Source organism: Orycteropus afer, unplaced genomic scaffold (assembly GCF_000298275.1).
Source record: "Orycteropus afer afer isolate SDZICR_OR568_19922 unplaced genomic scaffold, OryAfe1.0 scaffold00415, whole genome shotgun sequence".
NCBI lineage: Eukaryota > Metazoa > Chordata > Mammalia > Tubulidentata > Orycteropodidae > Orycteropus > Orycteropus afer.
Genome location: NW_006922002.1, coordinates 1,037,484 through 1,063,338, shown reverse-complemented (window position 1 = coordinate 1,063,338; position 25,855 = coordinate 1,037,484). Strand labels below are relative to the sequence as shown.

Below are 25,855 nucleotides of genomic sequence, written 5' to 3'. Positions count from 1 at the left end.
CAGCCATAGACAAAATGTAAACAAATAGATGTGGTTGTGCTTTAATAAAAGTTGTTACAAAAATAGCAATCGGATAGTAGTGAGCTCTGGTTTGCCAACCCCTGGGCTAGATGGGTAAATCCATTTGATAGTGACTGGGAAGACATGAAGACAAGGATGATGGTGTACTCCACTGAGCTGGTGAAGTCCTGCTCCACCTCCTTGGTCTTTTCTGGTTCTGTGCACAGGAAGTCCCTGCTGTGCCTGTGTAGTTAACCTATAAATCCCCTTCACTTGCTTTAGTATGACAGAGATCTCTTCAGTTCATAATCACCACTGCCCAAGAGGGAGACAGCCAATACATCAAGTCACACGTAAAAGCAGTAACTTGTTCACCTATGAGAGAGAGAGAGAGAGAGAACAGAAAGGAGGGGTATGAGGAGGAAGAGGAGGAGAGGCACAGAAGGAAATAACTGGTGCACAGATCAGGTGATGCCTTTGAAGAAGAGCACAGTCATGTTGAAAGACTCAGTCCTCAACCTATAAAATGAGCAGGTTCCTAGGTGGCTTTCCTCCTTTCACTAGAAAGGATACCACCATAATCATCTTACATCTTCCAATGTTCCCTCCCAGGGTGATAATTTTCTTGGGTTTTGCTATAAAAAGAACCGTATTAGAACTACATCTATGACCAATCTTTCACTCAGAGAGTGTTCTTTGAATTTCATTTTTCTTCCTTCTAGATAATCACTGTGGAATCGGGTAAGAGGGCTGAACTTTAGCTTGCTAGCTGAGCAGAAAAGAGACTGGAGCTTCATTTTAGAAAATGACGGGCCTTTGGAGGTCTGGGGGTTGTAGTCCTACAGGTCACTGACAGGAATGTTTTATCAGCTCAAATATTGTGTGGAAAATAGTTGCCATTCAACATGAGGGCTGAACATATATAGTGGGCTGCCAAACATAGCTCAGAAGAAGTAGCAAAATTACTTTGCTAAGAAAAATCCTCAAGTTTCTTGCCAAGCTGGTTTATCATTACCTGCTATGATAAGTGAGTTACTCAACTGCTCAGAATAATTTACAGATTTGGCTGGTTCTCAGTGAACACCTTGTGCCTTGATCAGGTGATATTCCAAGTCCCTATTCTCAAAGCTCCTACAAAAGAGATTCCCAAACAGAGTGGCCAGGAGATCACTCCCAAGCCAAGTCCTGTCAGAATAACTACAACTACCAGAAACAATACATCTTCAGGTCAGCATGTAGGGCTTCTCCAAGAGTGCAAAGGTTATATCTCTCAGCTATGTAGTGAGATTATGTAACTGTTGAACCAGGAAGTCACATTTAAGTCAAGCTCAGAGCATCATATTAGGTTCTCAGGAAAATGGAAACTCCAAGGCAGGTGGCTGCCTAAAGATCTCAGGGAAGCAATGATTGGGTTTTATTAAAGGTGGTATCTTGAAACCTCACAACAATCCAGAGAGGCAGATGTTATTACTCCCTTTTAACAGAAAATTATGTTAAGCCTTGGTTTGCTTACTAAGTAACTTATTATAAGGTCTCCAAGCTTTTTTTTTTTTTTAATTGTGATTGAGGTGAAAGTTTACAGAGCAAATTCACTGTCCATACAGCAGTTCACACACATGTTGTCTCATGACATTGACTACAATTTACCCCAATGCAACGGCTCCCCTCCTACTTCCTCCTGATAGTTACCTCTTCCCCATGTCCCTCCCTCCATGCACTCCTGCCCGCTGAGCATAAACAGCCCTTCTTTCTCCCATGATTGTTCTCTCCAAGGAGCATATCTACCTCAGGTACATGTTCAACTCATATGCCTATCTTTTGTTTGGCTGGAAGCCACAGGTGTGATTTCAATTCCAGACCTGAAGGGGAGCTAGGGACCATAGTCTCAGTGATTCCACCAAACTTTATCAGACCAGCAAACCTGGTCCCCCTTTTTTTTATTTTCCCAAATGATTTTGAGTTTTGTTCCACATTGTTCTCCCTCTCTATACAGGATCTCCTACACAGACAGATCCCCCTGCGAGTGGTTGACAGTGGTAGCTGGGCACCATCTAGTTCTTCTGGTCTCGTAGTCGTATAGGCTGAGGATCGCATGGTGTACCAGTCACTTGGACTAATTGTTTCCATGAATCTTTGGTTTTCTTCATTCTTCTTTGCTCTGGACGAGGAGAGACCCATTGTTGCATCTAGATGGCTGCTTGCAAGCTTTTAAGATCCCAGTCACTACTCACCAAAGCAGGAGGTGGAACAATGTTTTGTGTAGTATGTTATGCCAATTGACCTTGATGTCCCCTACAACTATGGTCCTGAGCCCACAGGTTCAACTACTCCCTCTGGGTAGCTGGCTATGGCCAAGAAGTGACTACAACCTTGTCCCTTGTCAGATCTACTATACCCCTGGGAATTCTTACAGAACACACAAATACACTTGTAGAACCATTGTCTGCCAACCCTATTCATGGTCTTGGGTACACTCCCTGCTGCACAGATATACCTAATGTTCAGCCTGTCCACTCATCTATCCACCCATATATTGGTGTTTGCTTTCACTCCAAGCTTTTCTGAAGCAGAATCAGGATGCAAAGCCAGCATCCCTCTTCTCCCTCCCATCCCTGGTAACCAACAAAGAAAGTTTTCTTCCATGTGTAAACTTTTTCTTTCCTTTTTTATTTTTTAATTCTTTATTGTGATTCGGGTGGAAATTTACAAAGCAGATTCATTTTAGCCTCAGCAGTTCATACACAGTTTGTTCCACAGCACCGACTATAACCCCAACAATAGACAGCTCTTTCCCCATCTTCTCCCTGTGACTACCCCTTCCCTGTGCCCTTCTTATTTCTCATGGTTGATTGTTCTAAAGCATGCATCTCCCTGGGGTAGGTGTTCTGCTCATAGGCCTTTCTATGTTTGGCTGAGGTAATCCATGGAAGTAAGTCCAATTCCAGGTCTGAAGGATAACCCAGGACCATAGTCCTGGGGCTTTCACCAGTCTCATCTGACCAGTAATTCTGGTCATTTTTGTGTTTTTGAATTTTGTTCCACATTTTTCATCCCACTCCATCCAAGGTCTTCAATTTTTATCCCTTTCCAAGTGGCTGGCACTGGTAGCCGGGCACCATCTAGTTCTTCTGGTCTCAGGGTCATGAAGGCTGAGGTTCTCATGGTCCAGTAGTTCCTTAGACTAACTGTTGCCGTAAGACTTTAATTTTCTTTACCCTTCCTTGTTCCACATGAGGATAGACCACTAGTTGCATCTTAGATGGCAGCTTGAAAATTTTTAAAACCCCAGTTGCTACTCATCAAAGTAGGATGTAGAACAGTATTTTTATGTACTATGCTGTCCCAGTTGAGCTTGATGTCCCCCAAGACCTTGGGCCCGTAGGCCCAGTGACTCACTCCCTCAAGGTGCTTGGTTGTCACTAAGATGCTACTCCCACTTTGTATCCTGTTAATTCTACAAATATGGATATGGATATTTTTGTAGCACAAATACATATTTAGGAATATCATCAGCCAAATCTATCTATAGTAATGGGTATATTCCCATTTACCTACCTATACCTGATCATCTCACCTGTTTATGTATCCACCCACAGACTACTGTTTATTACTGATGATGCAGTATTGTGTATGTAATAGTATTTGCCTCTGTTAACTACACTTTCTGTGTACTTCTTTTTGTCCTCCTTTTCCCTATTGTTATTGTGCTGGTCACATAATGCTTTTGTTAAACTGCCTTTCCCTTCACCCAAATCAACACATGACTCTGAACTAGTCAGAAATTTTTGCTCCCTTTCCGTCTCATCATTGGTAACCAACAAAGTAAAATTCCTTCCCTGTGTAAACTTATTCTTGGCTTTTTATAATAATGGACTCATATAATATTTGTCCTTCTGTCACTGACTTATTGACTTATTTCCCTCAGCATAATTTCCTCCATGCTCATCCACATTATGAGGTGATCTGTGTATTCTTCATTATTTTTTAATGTTGCTTAGTATTTGATCGTGTATATGTACCATAGTTAAGTTATCCATTAATCTGGTGATGAGCATTTAGGTTATTTCTATTTCTTTGTTATAATGAATAGTGCTGCAGTGAACATGGGTATGCATATGTCTATCTGTGCCCTGAATCTTACCTCTTTAAGATATATTCTTAATAGTGGAATTGCTGAATCAAATGATATTTCCAACTTTTTAAGGAAATGTCATGCCATTTTCCACAGCGGCTGTACCATTTTGCAGTCCCACCAGCAGTGTATGAGAGCTCCAATCTCTCTATACCTTTGCCAGCATTTGTTATTTTCTGCCTTGTTGAACTCTGCTATTATTGCTGGAGTGAAATGGTATCTCATTGCTGTTTTTATTTCCATCTCTCAAATAGCTAATGATCACAAGCATTTCCTCATGTGTTTGTTGGCTGCCTACATATCTTCTTTAGTGAAGTATCTGTTCAAGTTCTTTGCCCATTTTTGAATTGGACTGTTTTGTCTTTTGATGTTGAGGTGTTGACATTTTCTATAAATTTTAGAGATAAGTCCCTTGTTGGACATGCATGTTGTAGTCAAGTATTTTTTCCAAAACTGTAGGATCTCTTTACACTCTTTTGGAGAAGTCTTTTTACGCACATAAGAATTTAATTTTTAAAGGTCCCAGTCATCTAGTTTCCCTTCTGCTGCTTGTGTATTTTGGGTTCTGGTTGACAGTCAATTTATGCCATAAATTCGGGCGCCTAGGTTTGCCCCTATTTTATCCTTGATGTACTTTATGGTTCTGGGTTTTACATTTAGGTCTTTGATCCATCTTGAGCTCATTTTTTATATACTACTCTTAATATACATACTGAATAGGAGGATTGCTAGATCAAATGGTATTTCTATTTCCAACTTTTTAAGGAAGCACCATGCTGTTTTTCACAGTGGTTGTACCATTTTACAGTTCCACCAGAAGTGTATGCTAGTTCCAATCTCTCCAACCCCTTGCCAGCAATTGTTTTCTGTCTTGTTGAACTTTGCTATTATTGCTGTAGAGACATGATATTTCATTGTTGTTTGACTCACATCTCTTTAATGGCTAATGATCCCACCACCTGTCTGTCAGTCTGTTGTACTGTGGTGGCTTGCGTGTTGCTGTGAGACTGGAAGCTATGCCACTGGTATTTCAAATTCCAGCAGGGTCACTGATGGTGGACAGGTTTCAGTGGAGCTTCCTGACTATGACAGATTCAGAAGAAGGAAGGGGCCAGCTACTTTTCAAAGAACTGGCCAGTGAAATCCTCATGAACAGCAGTGGAACACTGTCTGATATATTACTGGAAAACTTTATGAATAGCCCTGAAACACAGTCCGAAATAGTGATGAAGATAAGCCCCTCAGATCAGAAGGCACTCAAAATACTACTGGGGAATAGCTGCCTCCTCAGAGTAGAGTTGACCTTAATGATGTGGATGGAGTAAAGCTTTTGGGACCTCTATTTGCTAATGCAGCATGACTCAAAATGAGAATAAATAGTTGCAAACATCGATTAATAATCAGAACATGGAATGTATGAAGTATGAACTTAGGAAAATCGGAAGTTGTCAGAAATGAAATGAAACACATAAAGATCAATATCCTGAGCATTATTGTTGTTGTTGTTATGTGCCGTTGAGTCGGTCCCGACTCATAGTGACCCCTCCTTGGGTTTCCGAGGCAGTATCGCTACAGAAGTAGATTGTCTCATCTTCCTTCCGAGGAGTGGCTGGTGGGTTTGAACTTCCAGCCTTCTGGTTAGCAGTCGAATGCCTTAGCCACTATGCTACCAGAGCTCCTATCCTGAGCATTAGTGAGTTTAAATGGACAGGTTTTGCCATTTTGAATCAGACAACCACATGATCTACTACTCCAGGAATGACAAATTAAAGACAATGGCATGGCATTCATTATCACAAAGAATGTTTCAAGATCTATACTACAGTGCAATGTTGTCAGTGATAGGATAATATCCATACGTCTACAAGGAAGACCAATTAATACGATTATTGTTCAAATTTATGCACCAACTACCAAAGCCAAAGATGAGGAAATCAAAAATTTCTACAAATTCTGTAGTCTGAAATTGACCAAACATGCAATCAAGATGTGTTAATTATCACTACTGATTAGAATGCAAAAGTTTGAAACAAAGAAAAATCACCGGTAGTTGGAAAATATGGCCTTGGTGATAGAAATGATGCTGGAGATCTCATGATAGAATTTTGCAAGACCAATGACTTATTCATTGCAAATACCTTTTTTCAACAATATAAATGGCAGCTATACACATGGACTTTGCCAGATGGAATACACAGGAATCAGATCGACTACCTCTGTGGTCAGAGGCAATAGAGAAGTTCAATATCTTCAGCCAAAACAAGGCCAGAGTCTCACTGTGGAACAGACCATCAACTGCTCATATACAAGTTCAAGTTGAAGCTGACGACAATTAGAACAAGTCCACAAGAGCCAAAATGTGACTTTGATTATGATTATCTCCCTCCTGAACTTAGACACCATCTAAAGAATAGACTTGATGCACTGACCACCAATGACCCAAAACTAGAGGAATTGTGGGATGACATCAAGAACATCATCCATGAAGAAAGCAAAAGGTCATTAAAAAGATAGGAAAGTATGAAACGATTAAAATGGATGTCAGAAGAGACTCTGAAACTTCCCCTTGAATGCAGAGTAGCTAAAGCAAATGGAAGAAATGACAAGATGAAAGAGCAGAAGAGAAGATTTCAAACAGCAGCTTGAGAAGACAAAGTCAATTATTAAAATGAAACGTGCAAAGACCTGGAGTTAGAAAACCAAACGGGAAAAACACACTCAGCATTTCTCAAGCTGAAAGAAATTAAGAAAAAAAAATCAATCCTGCAATATTGAATACTGCAATTCAAGTTGCAATATTGAAAGATTCTATAGGGAAAATATTGAAAGATTCTATAGGGAAAATATTGAATGATGCAGGAAATGTCAAAAGAAGATGGACAGAATACACAGTCACTATACCAAATATAGTGGCTAAGGCACTTGACTGCTAACCAGAAGGCTGGAGGTTCAAACCCTCCAGCCACTCCACCTTTAGAAGGAAGGTTGGGCAATCTACTTCCGTAGTGATACCACCTCGGAAACCCAAGGAGGGGTCGCTATGAGTCGGGTCCAACTTGAGGGCACATAACAACAACAACAGTGTGGTAGTTATGTTTGTGTGTCAACTTGGTTAGGCCTGGTTGAATGGTTGGGCAGCTGGTGGTAGTTATTCCCCATGATGAGACTGGCAATCAACTCCATGGTGGGATCTACCACAAGCAGCTGAATAGCTGCCTTTGGGATGTGGTCTGCTTCCTGTATATAAGGACAAGCCTTGGGAATGGTCTCTAGCCTATGGCATGCTTGGACCCTGCATGTAGCCATGTCGTTGCTCAGCAGCCTGTTATGCTTTGCCAACCTTGGGACTTACAATGGACTTAAGTTAATGGCCTGCTGTGTGGTTTGGTAACATCGGGACTGTCCTTTTTACTTGTCAACCTTGGGGCTTCTCAGCCTCAGCAGCCAACAGCTGTCTGAGTGAACAAATGCCTCTAGCTCCAGTGGGCCAGGAGAATGAGGCAGAACTGGACCCCAAGGTTGAGGGGCTTTCACCATCCCCTAGAGGCTGGCACTTTGAACTTGGACTTAAAGCCTCCAACCTGTAAGAGAATAAACTCCTGTTTTTTAAGGCCATCCCATTTGTGGTATACTCTTGTCAGAGCAGCACTTGGTAACCACAACACTTAGGCAGTAGAAAAGCTACTACAAAATTCAGACATGTCTTTATTTTGGAAAGTCAAATTTTCATTATAGGGCTTTAAAGGTATATGGACAATCAACATTCTGGCTTAAAACTAAAACTCCCAAAGTTCAGAAGCTGTAGTTACAGCACAGCAATGGATGATATGAATTAAGCTGCATGTCAATGGCAATTACTCAAAAGAAATAACAAAAATACCCTAGCAAGCCACAGAGATGCATGAGTGAGGATGTTCTGATTCCGGGCAGCCAGTGTGGCACCATATCTATCCAAAGCTGGAGAGCGTAATTCAAGGACTATCCAGGACAAACGTATTAAAAAAAAAAAAAACCCAGATGTAAACAGACATTTATAATTGATAGCCAAGTATGTAGGCCCTGTGATTGGCTTCAAAAGTTTTATTGAAGCTAAAGGGAGACTACCAAATATTATGTTACTCATAAAAAGATATCAGATTTCCATGTCTCTCAGCTCTGTTGCAGGGGAGGATGCCCTCCTCCCCAAATCTCAGTCAAAGGTATTAGATGATGAGTGTGCAGTAACTAGATTCAAGTGTTTATTCCACCCAGACAATATAAACCACAGCTACATGACTTAATGTGCCGTCAGTGCTTTCCCTTCAAAACAAGGGCAATGACCAGCCAGCCGACAGCTGCACTTATTCCACTGGGTCTCAGAACTAGAGGGAAACCTGCATTTCGAACTATCTCAGATGCAACTAGACGATTTCAGTCTCTATATTAAAACAATCTAAGGAAACCGTAGGTCTCTGGGGCACACAGATCAGGGATCAAGCTCTGTCCCTGCCCCTTGCTAGTCACATCAGTTGGGGCACTTTCTTATTCAGTTTGTGCCCCCACTTTCCTATCTCAAAAAAAAATAAAGCTATATCACCCAAGCTCGGTTGATGTAAAAATAAAGATGAAACATCATTTATAAAGTAAGTAAAATAATACCTGGTAGTCCCTGATAATTAATCCTCCATGAACAGAGCATTCATCTGATCAAATCTTCTCTACACCCTCAACCTACCAGCTCCTCCCAATGCAAAAGGTTTTACCCCTTATCCTTGGTCTCCCAATAGTCCAGAAAGGAGCTAACCTCTGAGCAGAAGTAAAAAAGCTGAGCTTACAGCAAGGTGCCAAGCTCCTCCTACTCATCTGGCCCCTGTTCTTCCTTGAACTTGAGCTATCTTAGCCCTCAGTCATCTTTCTGACTTCACCTGGTGACTTTGCCACTCACAAATATGGGAGAGAGTATTGGCTTCTACTTCATTCTTAATAGTACTCAGCATCAGAGAGCATATTTTTTCCATATGAAGGTACCAACTCTACTAGAGCTCCCAGTCAGTGCAATTTACCTGTAACCTACAGTTAAGCAGAGAAAACTGGCAACCTTTTAGGATATGATCTCCCTACTAGTCAGCAAAGATGCCAGAGCTTCTTACCATAGGCAATTCATTCCCTTGGGTTTAGTTTCAACCACTCCTGATCTCTTTCTAAATTTATAATCACTTTTGTCCACCTAGTGCCAAAGTAACACATGTTCATTTTTTTAGCAAAAAGAGCAGCAGAGCAAATAAATAAATAAATAAACCTTTAGAAGATAAATTCCCTATTTTCTTTGGAAACAATAACTATAATAAGAGGTAGAAATATTAAGATACCAGCTTCTTAGGGTGAACTGATTGCCCCTCGCCTAATAGAGATAAAGGAGTGCTGAAGCTGAGAACGCCCATCTCTGAAAGGATAGGGGATAGAGAAAAGGGGGAAAAGAGAGAGGAAGGGAGAGGGTGAAACCTGAAGTATGCCTATGACTGTCAGTTGTCATGAGTCAATTCCAACTGATAGAGACCATGATGATGTCAGAATAGCACTGTGCTCCAGAGGGTTTTCAATGGCTGATTTCTCAGAAACTGGTTGCCAGGCCTTTCTTCCATGGTACATCTGGGCAGACCTGAACCTCTAACTTTTCAGTTAACAGTTCAGTGGTTTAACTGTTCGCACCACCTAAGGACTCCTTGTCTATGACTAAAAAAATGAAAAACAGTCCTCGTAATATTGATCCCAACTCATAGTGATCCCATCTATTGCAGAGTAGGACTGTGCTTCATAGGGCCTTCATGTTGGTGCCCTTCAGAAGCAGATCCCAGGCCTCTCTTCCAAGGTTCCTCTGTGTGGGTTCCAACCACCACCCTTTCAGTTAATAGCCAAGCGCAACTCTGTAATTTCTAAGTATGTGCCAAATTATGCGTGGTATATTGTGATGCAGTACAGCATAAATCATACTTAAGGAATAATTTGATATTGCCACGCAAAATTCATTGACTTCCCAAAAAACAAGCATGAAGCCAACAGTCAAGTTGTTTGAATTGCCAAGTAGTTGTCCCTGAAAAACTTCTATTTGTTTGTCTAACTTAAAGGAAGCAAGTTATTTCATTGACAAGAATTAAAGTGGTTGCCAGTGAGGACACACAGAGTATAGAGATGACATGCACAATGGTCATGTAGGAATGGCAGTCTACTATTAAGGGTTTTTAAATAACTAACCTCAAGTCTAAGTAGATAAAATCTCTGCCACACAACACCACTGTATGTATAAGCAGCACAGACGATAAATGCTTTAGGAATATGTTAACATTCAGGACTAACAAAGAAAGCCAAGCCTCTCAGCAGCTGGGAGAGAGGGATTGCCTGCCTTCCTCACCTGCCAGAGCACAGAGAGTGAGGGGCACCTCAGGGTACCACAAGCTCGAAAGTGCTATTCTCGGTTGCTACCATTCTGAACGTGAGAATGGGGTTGCAGAAAAAGCACTGTTCCTTTTCATTTGAAATCTGTAGAGGTTAGAAATACCTGGTATTTCTTAAAAGAGATTTTCTTTTGTGGCAGGGAACCTAAAAGGATTACTTGTCAAGGACCTGGCTCCATCAATTATAATTGAAGAAAACTTGGTTAGAGAAAACTACTTTATTGGGGGAAAAAAAATGATTTGGTACACTTGAAATATCTTGACCTATGATGTAATATCCTCCAAGGAGACTGAGCTAGCAATTCTTCACTGGCAATGAAGTCACCCATCACCTTATTGAGTGTACAGGTAAGTAATAGCTCCAGATTGATTGACTGCAATGAATACTACCCACAAGTCATAAACATCAGCAGAAACCCAAGAAATCCAATTCTGCTGTATTGTTCTCTACCTGTCAGAGGCCACAGTTGTATTTACATGCTTCCTATGTAAGAATTTCAGCTGCTGTAGGTTTTCCTCTTTAAATTTCCTTTCCAGTGGCTAGGTCATGGCATTTCTGTATAATAGAGCTACTTGGGTCCTATGTGATCCACATACATTTGGGACTCCACTCCTCCAGACCTGATATAAGTGATGGGATTAAAACAAGGCAGGCCAGGCAGTGCCTCCTTTATAAGGGTCTGGGTGGCATCCGAATGACCCCACAGAAACTGTGGTTAAAAGGGCTCTTAATTAGCATTTACTCAAGATCTACTATATTCAGCACTGTACAGCTGGCATGCAGTGATGATGGTTTAAAAGGAAAAAAAGTACATGCACACACAAAGAAAACTAAATTTGTAAATGTGAAGGAAACAAAGAAGCATGATGTAAACAGAAAATGGTGAGACTGATTCTGTGAAATTCCTGAAAGAAGAGTTCTTCATCTCTATATAGAAGGAAGATGGATCATAAACCAAGCATAGTAGCCTAAAAGATATTCAATGACATAGGGAAAGAAATAAATGACTTCCAAAAGGAAAGGATTCTTATAGATGCGTAAAAATTAAAATGAGAAATAAAAATACTAATAACTATGTCCAGATCACAAAAATTGCCAAAGCATATAAACCAACTCCTATCATTCAGAATTTTATTATCTATGTTGGGGTAGGGGAAAAAGTAAATGCAAGTTTGTTTAAAAAACAAAAATTCAAACCGTGTAGTGGATTCTGACTCATGGTAGCCCCACATGTCAGAAGAGAGCTGCGCTCTGTATGGTTTTGAAGGCTATGACTTTTTGGGAGCAGACAGGCTTTTCTACAGAGGTGCATCTGGTGGGCTCTAACTGCCAACTTTTTGGTTATACTTGAGCTCTTAGGAGCTCTGGTAGCATAGTGCCTAAGGCACTTGACTGCTAACCAGAAGGCTGGCGGTTCAAACCCACCAGCCACTCCTCAGAAGGAAGGTTGGGCAATCTACTTATGTAGTGATACCCCCTAGGAAACCCAAGGAGGGGTCACTACAAGTCTGGTCTGACTCAATGGCACACAACAACAACAACAACTTGAGCCCTTAACTGTTTGCACCACCTAGGGACTCCTAGTTTGAGAAGCACTCATCTACTTATAAGATCCTTGGTAGAGCAGTGATTAAATACTTGTCTGCTAACTGAAAGATCTGCTCTTTAAATCCACCAGCTGTTCCACAGGAGAAAGATGAGACAGCCTGCTTCTGTAAAGATCACAGCCTTGGGAACCCTTTGGGACAGTTCTCCTCTGCCCTTTAGGGTCACAATGAGTCAGAATCGACTCAACAGCAACAGGTTTATCTATAAAGAAAAGCAATGACTTAATGACAAACCTAGATTGAAATATGCTTACAAATAAATCCTTTAGAAGACACACAAGAACAATTGTATATTCTAAAAGAAATATAGATGGATTTTATCCAAGGCATAGAAAAAAAACAAGATCTTGAAGGAGGATCATTACTACATTATAACAAAAATCTCCTTTCCAGACTTGTTTCAACCACTTTTTCCCTTCCCTTTTCGGCCTCTCAAGGTTGGAGTGCTTTCCATGACATTTAAAAATCTGTATGAATAGGAAGCTGGGGAATTCACTCCTCATTTGATTTATGACCAAAAATATCAAGCTCTTCGTGTTTCAGGCATGGACGTGTTGTGAATTGAGCACTGGCTGTATCGTGGTTCACAATGTCACTCTTCTGCAGAACCACTATGGAAGGAGAATAACTAAACTGTTCTCCACTGCTTGTGATATACACTTACCTGAAGAAATAATTAGGATCTGGTTTTCACTAAAATATTAAAAAAGAATTATAAGAAAAGGCCAAATTCTACTTTAAGAGTGCCTTAGAATTACAGCTTTTGGGTTTCTGTGTAAACACTTGTTATTATTGGCTGTAGCACTAAAGTGAAAAAAAAATTTTATTCTGAAATAATAAAAAAAGTGATAAAATGACACACATATTTGAGTTACATGTAATATAATCCACAACACATATTCTTTAGCATATATTATATATATAAAATGTTACATATATACATGTATGTGTGTGTGTGTGTGTGTGTATATGAATGGTAATCTTGGGGAAAAATGTCTCATCTGAAGAATATGTTTCTGTATTTTGAATTTCATTTTGATTTTCAGTCTTTAGACCACCCCCAAATTTCAGCATGCCCCATTTCTCTTGGCCTCCTTCAATAAGTTCATAATGATTTCATGTGAATTCAGCACGTAACTATAAAAAGCTGAGTAATGTGAGAAACACTTTCCAATTCCATTTAAAGTCCTATGAATGCACAGCTAGGGTTAGATGACATCATTATCCATAATTTAGTTTAAGCAACTTAAAAAAAAAAAAAGCCTTTAAAGATAGGACACCATAATACTGTCTGTCAGACTGAATTATAAATCTATTTGTGGATGTAATTTTATTGACTAATCAAGTAATGCCATGTGATTGTTAATGAAGTTGTTTTTTTCTTCTCTGAGCATTTGTTTCAAATGTGATGCCCTACATCACCACTAATCTGCATTTACTCCACAGTCTCAGCCAATACCAGAAAACAAACAAAGTAGTCAACCCAGGCCCATGGTATTTTTCCATATGGGTATATTGAACTAACACAACCTGAACTGACTGGCACATGCCTGGCATGAAACCAAACAGAGAAGATAAAACCAGATAATTAATTTATTTATCAATTTTTGATTATCTATGGCGCTATGGAGCAAAACAGAGCAAATTGCTAGCATCAAGTTCTCAGATATTCATATAACTGCAACATCACTCTATAGACAGTTGCAAGAGTCCCTCCATTACTGCAGGCATTCTCATATCCATAAAAGTTTGCGTAACTAGTGAGAAAGTATCCTGAGCTGAGCAGTCACAAATTTCCTTTGCACAACCCAAACTGACAGTGAATTGTACCTAGATCAGAATTGAAACAGCAACTATCTAACTCTTTCTTGCTAGGAATGCAGAGAGGGTATTAAAGAAGGCTCTGTTCTAAGGCTCCTTCTCCCAGTGGCAGTTGCACAGCCCACTAACTAGAGGGCAAAGGTCCAACCTAACAGCCTCACAACCCACCCACCACGTACATTTCAAAATAAAGGTCATAGCCCTCCTCCCCTCATCAGGGAACAGAAGCACAGTTACTTACACAGTGATTGCCCATTCCCCAGAGCTCTCCCCATCTGTGAGAAGGTGGTTTCTGTCTGGTCCAGAAGGCCCATGGCCAGCAGCAGTTGTAGGAGATGGGGAAGAAAGTGAGTCTAGACTGCTGGTAGGGGTGTTCTCCTTAGGAAGGATAGGACCATCACCTAGGGAAAAAAGAAGGGGGGGGGGAGCATCATATTTCAATCAAATACTCAGTTGTTTAAAAAAACAACTCCAATAATAATTGCATGACATTACTTGATTAGTCAATCAAATTACATTATAATTCAGCCTGAGAGTATTTGGGTGCCCTGTCTTTAAGATTTTTTTTCTTTTCTTTTTAACCAAAGATACTTAAAATAAATCATAGATAATGCACAGTGAGGAGTGTTTTCCCCCCAAGAAAACATAATAATTAAAATGAGATCTAATATAAGACAAAAGACTTAATGGCAACCACAATGATTTCCTAATCTCTAAAGAGCACAGTCATAACCAATGATAACCTCAAGGACAATTAAGGGCAGTGCACCAGCCTTGAAGGGTCTGACCTCTTACTTTCCTGTCACCTGATGGTTTTTAAAGCCATTCCCAGTCACCACTTAGTGTATAATAAATTAAATAACTCTAAAGGGACCTTGTCTTCTGAGCTGCTAAGTTGGATTACAATTTAATAGCCCAACTTATTAAAATCCCTGAACACAGAGAAAATTCCATTTCCCTATGAACATTAGGGAGGATGTTATACAAGAATCAAGCTCCTGAAGTGACCACAAAGGATGAATTTAAACCAAAACTAAAAAGCACTTGTTACATGAGTTATATGATTTATGCATTCACAAAGAACCATTTTATGAAGTAAGTTTAGCATCATTTATACACATTATGGGGTTGGAGGAAAATGCAGAAGGCAGAAGAGAGCTCACAAAAGCAGCTGTTTCTAAACTATTAAGTATGTCTATGCAGGGGGGAGTGTGCCCAAGGCCAGGTATAGAGTTGACAGACAATGTTTCTACAAGTGTATTGCTATGTTCTGTAAGAATTCCCAGGTATATAGGAGAGCTGACAAGGGACAAGGTTGTAGTCACTTCTTGGCCACAGCCAGCTACCCAGAGGGAGGGACTAGTTGGACCTGTGGGCTTGGGACCATAGTCACAGGGGACATCAAGCTCAACTGGCATAACATACCACAAACAACATTGTTCCACATCCTACTTTGGTGAGTAGCAACTGGGATCTTAAAAGCTTGTAAGCTACAACAATGGGTCTCTCCTTGTCCAGAGCAAAGAAGAATGAAGAAAACCAAAGATTCAGGAAACAATTAGTCCAAGCAACTGGTTCACCAGGCAATCCTCAGCCTACACGACTATGAGACCAGAAGAACTAGATGGTGCACGGCTACCATTGTCAACCACTCAGAGAGGGATTTATGTAGGAAATCCCAGGAGATCCTGGGAGAACAATGTGGAACAAAATTCAAAATCATTTTTTTAAAAAAAAGGACCAGGTTTGCTGGTCTGATAGAGCCTGATAGAACCACTGAGACCATGGCCCCTACCTGCCCCCTTTGGGTCTGTAATTGAACCCACTTCTGTGGCTTCCAGCCAAACAAAAACAGGCGTATGAGGTGAACATTTACATTAGGTAGATACACTCCTTGGAAAGAACAATCATGGGAGAATAGAAGGGTTGTGTATGCACAGGGAGACAGCTCAGGGGACAGGAGTACATGGAGGGAAGGACTCAGGGAAGAGGTAACTATGGGGAGGAAGTAGGAGGGGAGTTTTTGCATTGTGGGAAACTATAGTCAATGTCATGAGATAAAGTGTATGTGAGGTGCTATATGGAAAGTGAATTTGCTCTATAAACTTTCACCTAAATTACGATTTAAAAAAAAAAAAAAACAGCTGTTTCCCTCAACTGGTCTTTTTTGCTTCCACAGTATTCCCAGCTACCATGAAATGCACCTAAGCAGCAGCCATCAACGGGTCTCTTTGCTTCTATAGTCTCCCACAGCTACCATAAAATGTAGCTGCGCAGCATCCATCAGAGCTTAGGCTCTTCTGCCAAATCCACAGTCCCCATTAAGAATTACTCCTCTGAGGTGCTATGTGGAGGCAGCAACATACTACTTGGATGGCACTGATTCAGCCTTGATTTTACAGGTGATTAATCATAACATTTGGTCAACAAAATGCCATGGAAGAAAATGAACAAGTCAAAGTCCATAACCTTAGCCACCAAAAGCTTCCAATGGTTTGAATCTTCATTTTCCATCAGTCCTAGGCTTAGAAGGAGTCCTGGTCTAGTGTGAATGGACTAGCTGAAAGGTTGGTGGTTCAAACTTATCCAGGTGTCTTGGATGAAAGGATGGGCAATCTGCTTCCAAAAGGTCACAGCCTATGGAGTGCAGTTCTAATCTGCATACTTGGGGTCATTGTGAGTTGTAGCAGCTTTGTCAACAACTAACAATAATAGGCCCTAGAAACAAAGCATAAACAAATGCCAGCAACAGCAAAGAATTCACTCTCAGAAAAATCATCTTAGATGGATTTCAGTGATGTACAAGAAAAATTCCAAGCTTCCATTAAGCTAAGGAGCTCTGGTGGCACAACACCTAAGGCATCTGACTGCTAACCAGAAGGTTGGTGGTCCAAACCCACCAGCCACTCTGTAGAAGCAAGACTGGGCAATCTACTTCTATAAAGATCTACTGCCTCAGAAACCCAATGGGGGTCGCTATGAGTTGGAATCGACTCAATGGTAGTGGGTTTGGTTTTTGGTTTATTAAGCTAGATTACAAGATATTAATTTTGAAAACTGATTGTACAAGATAATTCTAACTCTGACTCAGCTCACAACTGATGCTATGATAAAGAATCTTAAAAATGGAGATCTAGAAAAGCTGGATTCAGGGAAGTAAGAATCCAAGAGGGTGGTGAGGGCCGGAAAAAGGAATTTCTTATGGTGGCGGTTTGAGTTTTTCTTTTTCATAAGGGGTAAGGAGGAGGTTATGGTGGGTTAGGAGATAAACCCTGTATCTGCGGGCAAGTCTTTCTCTCTGGTTTTAGTCTCCTTGCAAATCTTTGAGTAGTTTCTGCTCAAAAGTATAGTCTAGAATATTTATTCCACTTTCAATTAATTTACTTTTTCCACACCCCTTGACCACAGCAGGATTTAGCTAACTGGAGTAATTCAGCCCCAAATAGAAGGGCCAATTTTTAGGCAAATGAACCAAAACACATTGATGGACCACTGCTATGATTCTCCTTATGATTTAGTTTCTTTTTGGAATACAGTCTACTTTGGAACAAAGGCTACCAATTTCCCTGTGCCTAGACAGCTAAACTCTAATGGGTTCTTCTTTGCACATGAGCCTGAGGACAAGAGACAGGAGCTCCAGGATCCCCAGGTCCTCCTGGCATCCCTCATGAGCAATGTGTCTCTTCAAAATTAACAGGATCTCAAATGTAACCCAGCACAGAATCTAAAAGTAAACCTCTGAATATTTACCTGCAGTGTAGCTGCCAACTCAGGACTTGGCTGTCGTTCTTGCCATTGAGTTGGCTCCGATTCATAGTGGCCTTCTATGTACAACAGAACAATACATTGCCCAGTCCTGCACCATCCTCAAAATCTCTGCTATGCTTGAACCCATCGTTGTTTGGCTAGAAGTAGCAAAATATGATCTGTTCTGAAGCAGAACAGGATAACCTCAAAAGTTTGTCAGACACAAGCACTCCCTGGCTTCAGGAACCTGAATCTTGGCACTCAGTCCTCTCTGGGCCACACTCACTGTCTGCACAGCAGGGCATGACATAGCACCGGCAGCAGAGGAGAGTCTGGGACCAGGTTATTCCCTGACTCATTCCTACAAGGAGAAACCTGTCAATGAGAAGCAACTTTAGGGAACAGGAGACCAACAGTCTAATGTTACTTTAAAAAGATGCTTGAAATGTTTTTACAGCCAGATACACTAACTCATCTACATTTCCTCTAATCCTTCTCCCAAGCAGACTGACGCAGCACAAGTTGCCATTCAACATATTAAATCACATTCTATTAAGAGAATTTCTCTCTTACTTTCTGCCAAACAGTCGCAATCTGAACCCTCAAGTGAAAATAATATCAGTAGAAGGGAATATGATCAAACAAACAGTGCACACAATTCCTTTCTCCTTCACTGTTTGAGGATGACTTTATCTTCTTAAGGGAATCACTGAATCCAAGTGGACACTACCATCAGGCACATAATCATTAAATACTCATAACCATTTCTGCAACTTTGCTTCCTCAAAAAAACACAAATGACTGTTTCTTAAGTATGATGAAAATAGTAAGACTTTGTTAAAAATTCTATGTTCAATGATTTCTAACATAAAAATTTTCAATCCCATGAAACTAATTTGTAATTGAGAATTAATGCCAGATACTCTCATCGTTTTTCATCTTGTAGTGGTCATACAACCTCTTTCTTTAGGGATTACCTTATAATAGGCATCCACAAACAGATATATCACCTAGGAGTAAAATGGTTGTTCTAGTAAATGAACAAAATGGTACTAAAGGACTTTCATTATGAACAGAATCCAAGATAAGAAATGGACGAGAAATAGAACTAGTACCAGAAAATGACTTCTGCACAATATGCAGCTTAATTCCCTAATTCCTGCCTTTCTCCACAACGTACTTTTCTGCCTCTTTTCTCCCTTCGCGATCAATTTTGCATTTTACTGTCATCTGGTGGTTTCATGACCTGGTTTTAGATCCCGATTTCCATTATAAAATTTTTGAGGGTGGAGACTATGTCTCCATGTCTTGGTAATCCTTAAGGAATACAATGCTGTGCCAGGCAAATAAAGGCTCTTCAGGAAATATTGTGGACTTACTGCCACATGAAATATCATGAATATAGAAACCTACTGCCTTTGGGAATTAATGGAGAAAAATCTAAAAAACTTGAAAGCATTCTTACAAAATCTGCATACTCCTTCAGAGTCTCATCCTCTCTCTTTCTTAGCACAAACATCTCTAACTCTTTTTATTCACTCAACAAGCAGTTATTGAGTTTCTTTTTGCATAGAAGGCACATTACAGATGCTGACTTACAAAGGTGAAGCATCAGTTCCTCACCCAGGGATGTTCACAGCATAGTGGAGAAGGCAGTTAAAGATATAAACAGCAAAAGATAGTGACTGTATCAAGGACCTTAGAGACCACAGAGGAAAGAGCTTCCAAACCTGTCAGTGGTAGGGGTGAAGGTCATGAGAGAGTAAAGCAACAGGAATAGGAATGAATTACTGCTAGACTTTCAAGCTAAGAGTCCCTGGAAGAGATAATATGAAGGTTGAAAGCTTAGAACACAGAGAGATTGTAGCAGTTTTCAGAACCCTAAGTAGTTGGATTTGGCTGTAGGATACGATCAGAGGGAGAAATTAGGCATATGAAGTAGGGTAAATAGCTCTGTATATAACATTATATATACACTCTATAGGCTATAGGCATTGGATAGGCTATAGGCGTTGGAAAGTTATTGTAGGGATTGAGCTGGGAATGGATTCAAGATATATGCAAGTATTATATTCATGTGAACTTGGTAAACTATGTGAAGGAGTATGAGAGAGGAGCCTAAGATGACCCTCAAGTTCTTAGCTTAGGCAACTGGGTAAATGTTGGAATCATTAGCTGAAATAGGCAATTAAAAACAAGGAACAAATTGGACATGGGTGATAATAAAAATTGTTTCAGACATGCTGAGTTTGAGGAGTCGATAGGAAATCCAAGTGAAAATACCTTGAGAGTTGGTTAACAACCTTAGAGCTCAGGAGAGAAGTCTGAGATAGTTTTATTGACTTGAGGGTCATATAGGTAGAGCTGGAGCCATAGCAAAGATGGAGAAGACAAAGGAAAACATGTAGAAATATAAGAGAGCTTGGGAATTTCAGATTGAAGAAGGAGGCTTCTTTTTAAAGTAGTATCATCACTATTAAAAATATAAAGAATTATTATTTTGTAAACATTTAGGATTCTCCCACAGACACAGATTCTCATAACAACTGGACAAAAAGACATTCAAGAGGACAAGTCTTTCATGACAGCTATAGGATAGCATTATTCAGTCTGATTTCTTTAATGAGCCTGAACACATGAACAGGTGTTTTATTTTCATGATAGACTAAAAGAATCTTCAAAGACTGGCAGAAAATCAGAACAAGACAGAGGAACAAAAATGTGATAATTCTACCCTAACTAACCCTTTATAAGATGCCTATCATCTTAATTTCAATATATTAATAAACTGTTACTCTAAGTTTATTAAATTTTCATGTTCTGATGATAACAAACTATTCTCTCTATTTACATCCAACTTTCTGGTCATCACATTTAAAATAAACAGAAATGCTTTTGCATTCTTGGAGGGAATGAGGCTTTGAATTTTCCCTCCCATTCCATTCCTTTCTTCTTTGTCTTCCTCTCAAACAGCTTGCCTAAGGGTTAAGAAGTCAGAGAAGAAGAAGTCAGAGAAGTCAGCTCCCTCTGAATCCCTTCCCTGCTCTTCTTCCAGTTAGCCTACTATGTCTGGGTATGGTATGAAACCACAGAAGGTTTCTGTTATTTCTCAGAGATGGATTGCTGCCACAGCAGCAAGGCTTGTCCATCTTTGCCACTCTTAAAAGCTTGGCTTAAGTGTTAGTAGAAGGAAGAAAGCAAAGAAAAGGAACAGAGGACAGTAAAAGGGAAAAACAAGAACAAAAAGAAAAGATCTAGTGTATAAATTGAATTTAATTCAAGCATATCTCACAGTTATGCATTTGATTAATTGGAAGACAGCTGTGGACTGCTATTGCTGGTTCCATTGGCAAACAATACTTTTCCTGTCAGGTCAGAATAATCTTAAAAGCTCCTAATTATCAAATAGCTAATCCGTAGGATCAAAGAAAGATTTACTGAGAAAAAAAAGTAACTGTACTTACAACATAAAAACCAAACTCACTGCCATGGAACCCCTCCTTGGGTTTCTGAGGCATTTGCATTTATCTCTAATAAATCTCTTCAAACCCATCAGCCACTCCTCAGAAGGAAGACTGCCCTGTCTTCCTTCTGAGGAGTGGCTGGTGGGTTTGAACCATCAGACTTCTGGTTAGCAGTCAAATGCCTTAGGCACTACGCCACCAGAGATCCCAACAACAACACAGTAATACTTAACTAAGAGACTAGTCAGGAATATTCCAGTCATGATGCCAATGAAAATTTAAGCGGAAACCCAGATGCCCTCCCACATATGCCTAACAACAAAAACAATAATATTTAACAAATATAACTTATTCTCAACAACAAAGTCAAAAAAATTTAAAATTGAAAAAAAAAAAAAAAAAACATATTCAAAAACTTACAAACATTTCTGTGGAAGTGAAATAAAGGAAATACTCAGAGGCCAGGGGGAGCAAAAGACAAATCACTACTGGCTCCAGGACCAATTGAAACCAGCAGAACTTGCCAGATAATCAAATTCTGTGAAGTCTGTAGTTTCTACAATATATTAAGCATGGGGCCAGGGTGTTCTCTATGTGGAATTCTATGGAGTAAATGAAGACCAAAACTCCATGACTATATTACCTATTTGTCCAAGGAACTAGATTTGACATGTGTAGGAGCTCTGGTGGTGTAGTGCCTAAGGCATCTGACTGCTAACCAGAAGGCTGGAGGTTCAAACCCACCAGCCACTCCTTAGAAGGAAGACTGGGCAATCTACTTTTGTAGAGACAATGCCTCAGAAACCCAAGTGGGGTCGCTATGAGTTGGAAATGACTAGACAGCAGTTCATCATCATTATCATCATTACCTATCCCACCTAGAGGCTAAAAAGTATATGCTAGCAATAATAAGATCTTGGTCTGAACTGGGTAGAGAAACATTTGCACAGGGAATAGATACAAGAAGGGAGGAACAAAGGATCTAACCCACCATAACTATGCAAATACACAAAATTCTCCTTCAAATGGACTTGCAAACTAAATAGTAAACTCGACAAATAAGAAACTTTAGAGATTAACAGTCTAAAAGTACAAGCAGAAATGCCAACATCTGGTACCCAGATTTGTTAGGAGCTCTAGTGATGTAGTACCTAAGGCATTTGACTGCTAACCAGAAGGCTGGTGGTTCAAACCCATCAGTCACTCCTCGGAAGGAAGGTTGGACAATCTACTTCCTTAGTGATGCTGCCCCTGAAACCCAAGGAGGGGTCGGTATGAGTCGGGGCCAACTTGACGACAGTGAGTTTGGTTTTTTGGGTTTTGGTACTCAGATGAGACTAATTAAAATGAGGAAGAAATATTAAACAAATAATGACCAATCATATTCAAATAAAGAAATTTAAAAGACCTCAATCTAGAGGGCTCAAAGTGCCAAAAAGGAAAATAAAGAAAATCATGCATATTACAGTTATTACTGCAAAGTTTAAGAATATAAAAAGAAGAAGAAGCCATCCAGACAGAAAGAGCAGGTCAGATAAAACAAGTAAAAGAACCACAGTGACATCTCACTTCTCAAAAGCAACACAGTACAGAATGATACAGAAGTAATATTTTTTAAGTATTAAAGGATAGGAATTTTTAGTACAGAATTTTATATCCAGCCAAATTGTGCTCAAATGTGAGGGCATCATAAAAATATTATCAGACATAAAAATCTCTAAAGGTTTGCCACACAAAGACCTATAATGATAATTCACTTGGAGAAATTCCTCAAGTATTCAAACACAAGAAGCAATCTATGATGTTCAACTAAGTTTATAATGTCTATTGTTGTCTTTAAAAAGAAAACTAGGACAAAGAAGAAAAAATAATAATCCAGAACAAAAATTCTAAAAATTACCAACATGATCAAGTTTTGTAGACTAGAGGTACCTGAGAGTCCAGTAACTTATTTGTTACTGAGGGCAGAAAGAGATGTATAGATAGTTAAGTTGAAGAAAGGAGATTTTTATGTCTAATGGTGCAGTGGTTAAAGCATTTGGCTGCTAACCAAAAGGTCAGTAGGTGGAACCCACCAGCCACTCCACGGGAAAAAGATGAGGCAGTTTGATTTCATAAAGATTTACAACCTTGGAAACCCTAGGGGGCAGTTCCACACTGTCCTAAATGACAGCTATGAGTCAGAATCAATTCGATGGCAGTGGGTTTGGTTTTTCAGTTTAAGTTTAAGAAATCAATACATAAATAAGATTGTAAGTCTCAAAAATAAGGGTAGCCACCTTAAAAATGCACAAACAAAAAGATGTATCACTGGAAATAGCAAAATAACATCTGCTTTATTAAAAACAAAGCAGGAAAGAATAAAGAATAAAATTAATTAAATGAAAAATATTATTATGACATGCATTCTCAAACAATGGTAATTCTAATATATATAAATGGATTAAATTCACCAGTTGAAAGACAGTGATTCTCCAAATATGTTTTTAAAATTCAACAACATTTTGACTTTAAGAAGCACTACTTACAACAAAAAAGGCAAAGAAAGTTGAAAAAAGTAACAGAATTAAAAAAAAAAAAAAATGGACATATTAAGCAAACATCAACCAAAAGAAGGGTAATGACCTTAATAAACTACATGAGAGACAAAGAGGACCACTTTATATTGGTACAGGGACAAGATAATTGAGTAAGAAGAAAAGCACTTAGTGATACAACTTCAAGCAACAAATAACAGAACTGCAAGGACAAATTAAAAAAAAAATCACCTAGTTGGATATTTTAACACATTTTTCTCAGATAGAGAGATCAGGTAAGTAAAATTTAAAAAGAGAGAGAGATCTGTAATTACCAATAAAAATACTACACTCTGTTTCATATACATGTGCATGCACACACACATAACTCACAATTAACAAATGATACATAATTTTTCAAGATTACATGGAATATTTTTCAAAGACAGGATATAAAGTCTTAATAAATCTTAGACCATAATTGCATACATAATAAGAACTTAATACACAAAAGGATGGACTTTTAAATTTCTGTATGTGGGGAAACAAGATATAGTTAAAAAGAAATTCATAATAAGAATTAAGAAATATTTAGTAATCAATGGCAATAAAAGCGTTTCATACCAAAATTTGTGGGACACAGTAAAAGAATACCAAAGAGAACTTTATAGCTTAAAATAGGAAAAAAGAAAAATTAAGAACATTTTATGTCATGTTTAAGTAGACAATTTTCCTAAATATTGCTAGTAAAAGAAGAGTCATTGTGACTATTTAAATATTCAAATTAAATTCAGCCAGCATGAACTCTCAATGAAACTAAAATTTACTGAAATATGCTTGTTGTATTGACTTAGGTGTCCCTGAGTTCTGTAAAGAGTATTGTGCTTGGCTGCTAGATGAAAGGTTGGAGGTTCATGTCCGTCCACTCAGAGGCACCTTGGAAGAAAGACCTATCCATCTGCTTCTGAAAAGTCACAGCCTTGAAAACCCTATGAAGCCGGGTGCTACTATGATATATGTGCGGTTACCATGAGTCAGTATGGACTCAAGGCAACTGGCTTGGTACTCATGTGAGAGAGATTACTTATATACCATTATTAACACAAGAGGAGCCCTGGTGGTGCAGTGATTGTTTGGCTGCTAATTGAAAGGTTGGTCATTCAAATCCACCAGCTGCTCCGCAGGAGAAAGATGTGGCAATCTGCTTCCATTAAGTATTACAGCCTTGGAAACTCTTTGGGGTAGTTCTACTGTCTTATATGATCACTATGAGTTGGAATTGACTTGGGCAATAGGTTCTCATTAATAAAACAGGGTACTTGATAAAATAAAAGCTTATATTCTTAAGTATTATTTTTATTATTTACTAGTATGTAAGACTTTCTAGGGGTAAAACTTGGCAAAATCCTACTGGAAATTAGTAAGAGTAGTAATGAAGACTTTCTAGGGAAAAGAAATCCCAAAATGCCAATGAAAATCATCAAGAATAGTATGTAAGACTACTGGGGGAAAAGTATCTCTAAAATAATAATTAAAATGAGAAAATGTGACTTAACATATAAAAAGCTCACTCTAAATACAGAATAATAAACCTGAAGATTTAACCTTGACTTAATTTTGAGGGTATCTTCAACGAAAACTAGGCAGCCTCGTGCTTTCACCAGGAAGGGGCAAACAAAGCTGTTCTAGTTAATATCCATCCCATATTTCCCTCCCTTTTGTGCCTGGATTTTCCTGTCATTCTTAATATAAATATACTGTTGTCATCCTGCACTTTCTTTTAAATGTTGTTGTTATGTGCCATCGAGTCAGCCCGACTCATAGCAACCCCTCCTTGGGTTTCCGAGGCAGTATCACTATGGAAGTAGATTGCCCAACCTTCCTTCCTAGGAGTGGCTGGTGGATTTGAACTGGCAGCCTTCTGGTTAGCAGTCAAGTGCCTTAGGCACTACGCTACCAGAGCTCCCATCTTTTAAACAGAGCCCCTCAAGAAGAATAAATTCTTTTTTGCCCAATTGACTTTGGCTCTGTGTCTGTTCAAATGATGCAAGGAGGACTCAAATACCAATATTTAAGCTTCATATCTGAAGCTAAAGAGAGATCATGAGGTGGGGAAGAGAGAAAGGATGCCCTCAA

The 25,855-nt window shown here is 39.3% G+C and overlaps 1 protein-coding gene across 1 annotated transcript in view; it reads right to left on the bottom strand.

Moving 5' to 3' along the window:
* ARHGAP10 (Rho GTPase activating protein 10) overlaps nt 1-25,855 on the bottom strand; it is a 483,946-nt gene that overhangs the window by 23,515 nt on the left and 434,576 nt on the right. Inside the window, exon 24 of the mRNA XM_007953807.1 lies at nt 14,234-14,393. Coding sequence (XP_007951998.1) covers nt 14,234-14,393 — 160 coding nt within the window. The remainder of the gene's footprint in view (nt 1-14,233; nt 14,394-25,855) is intronic.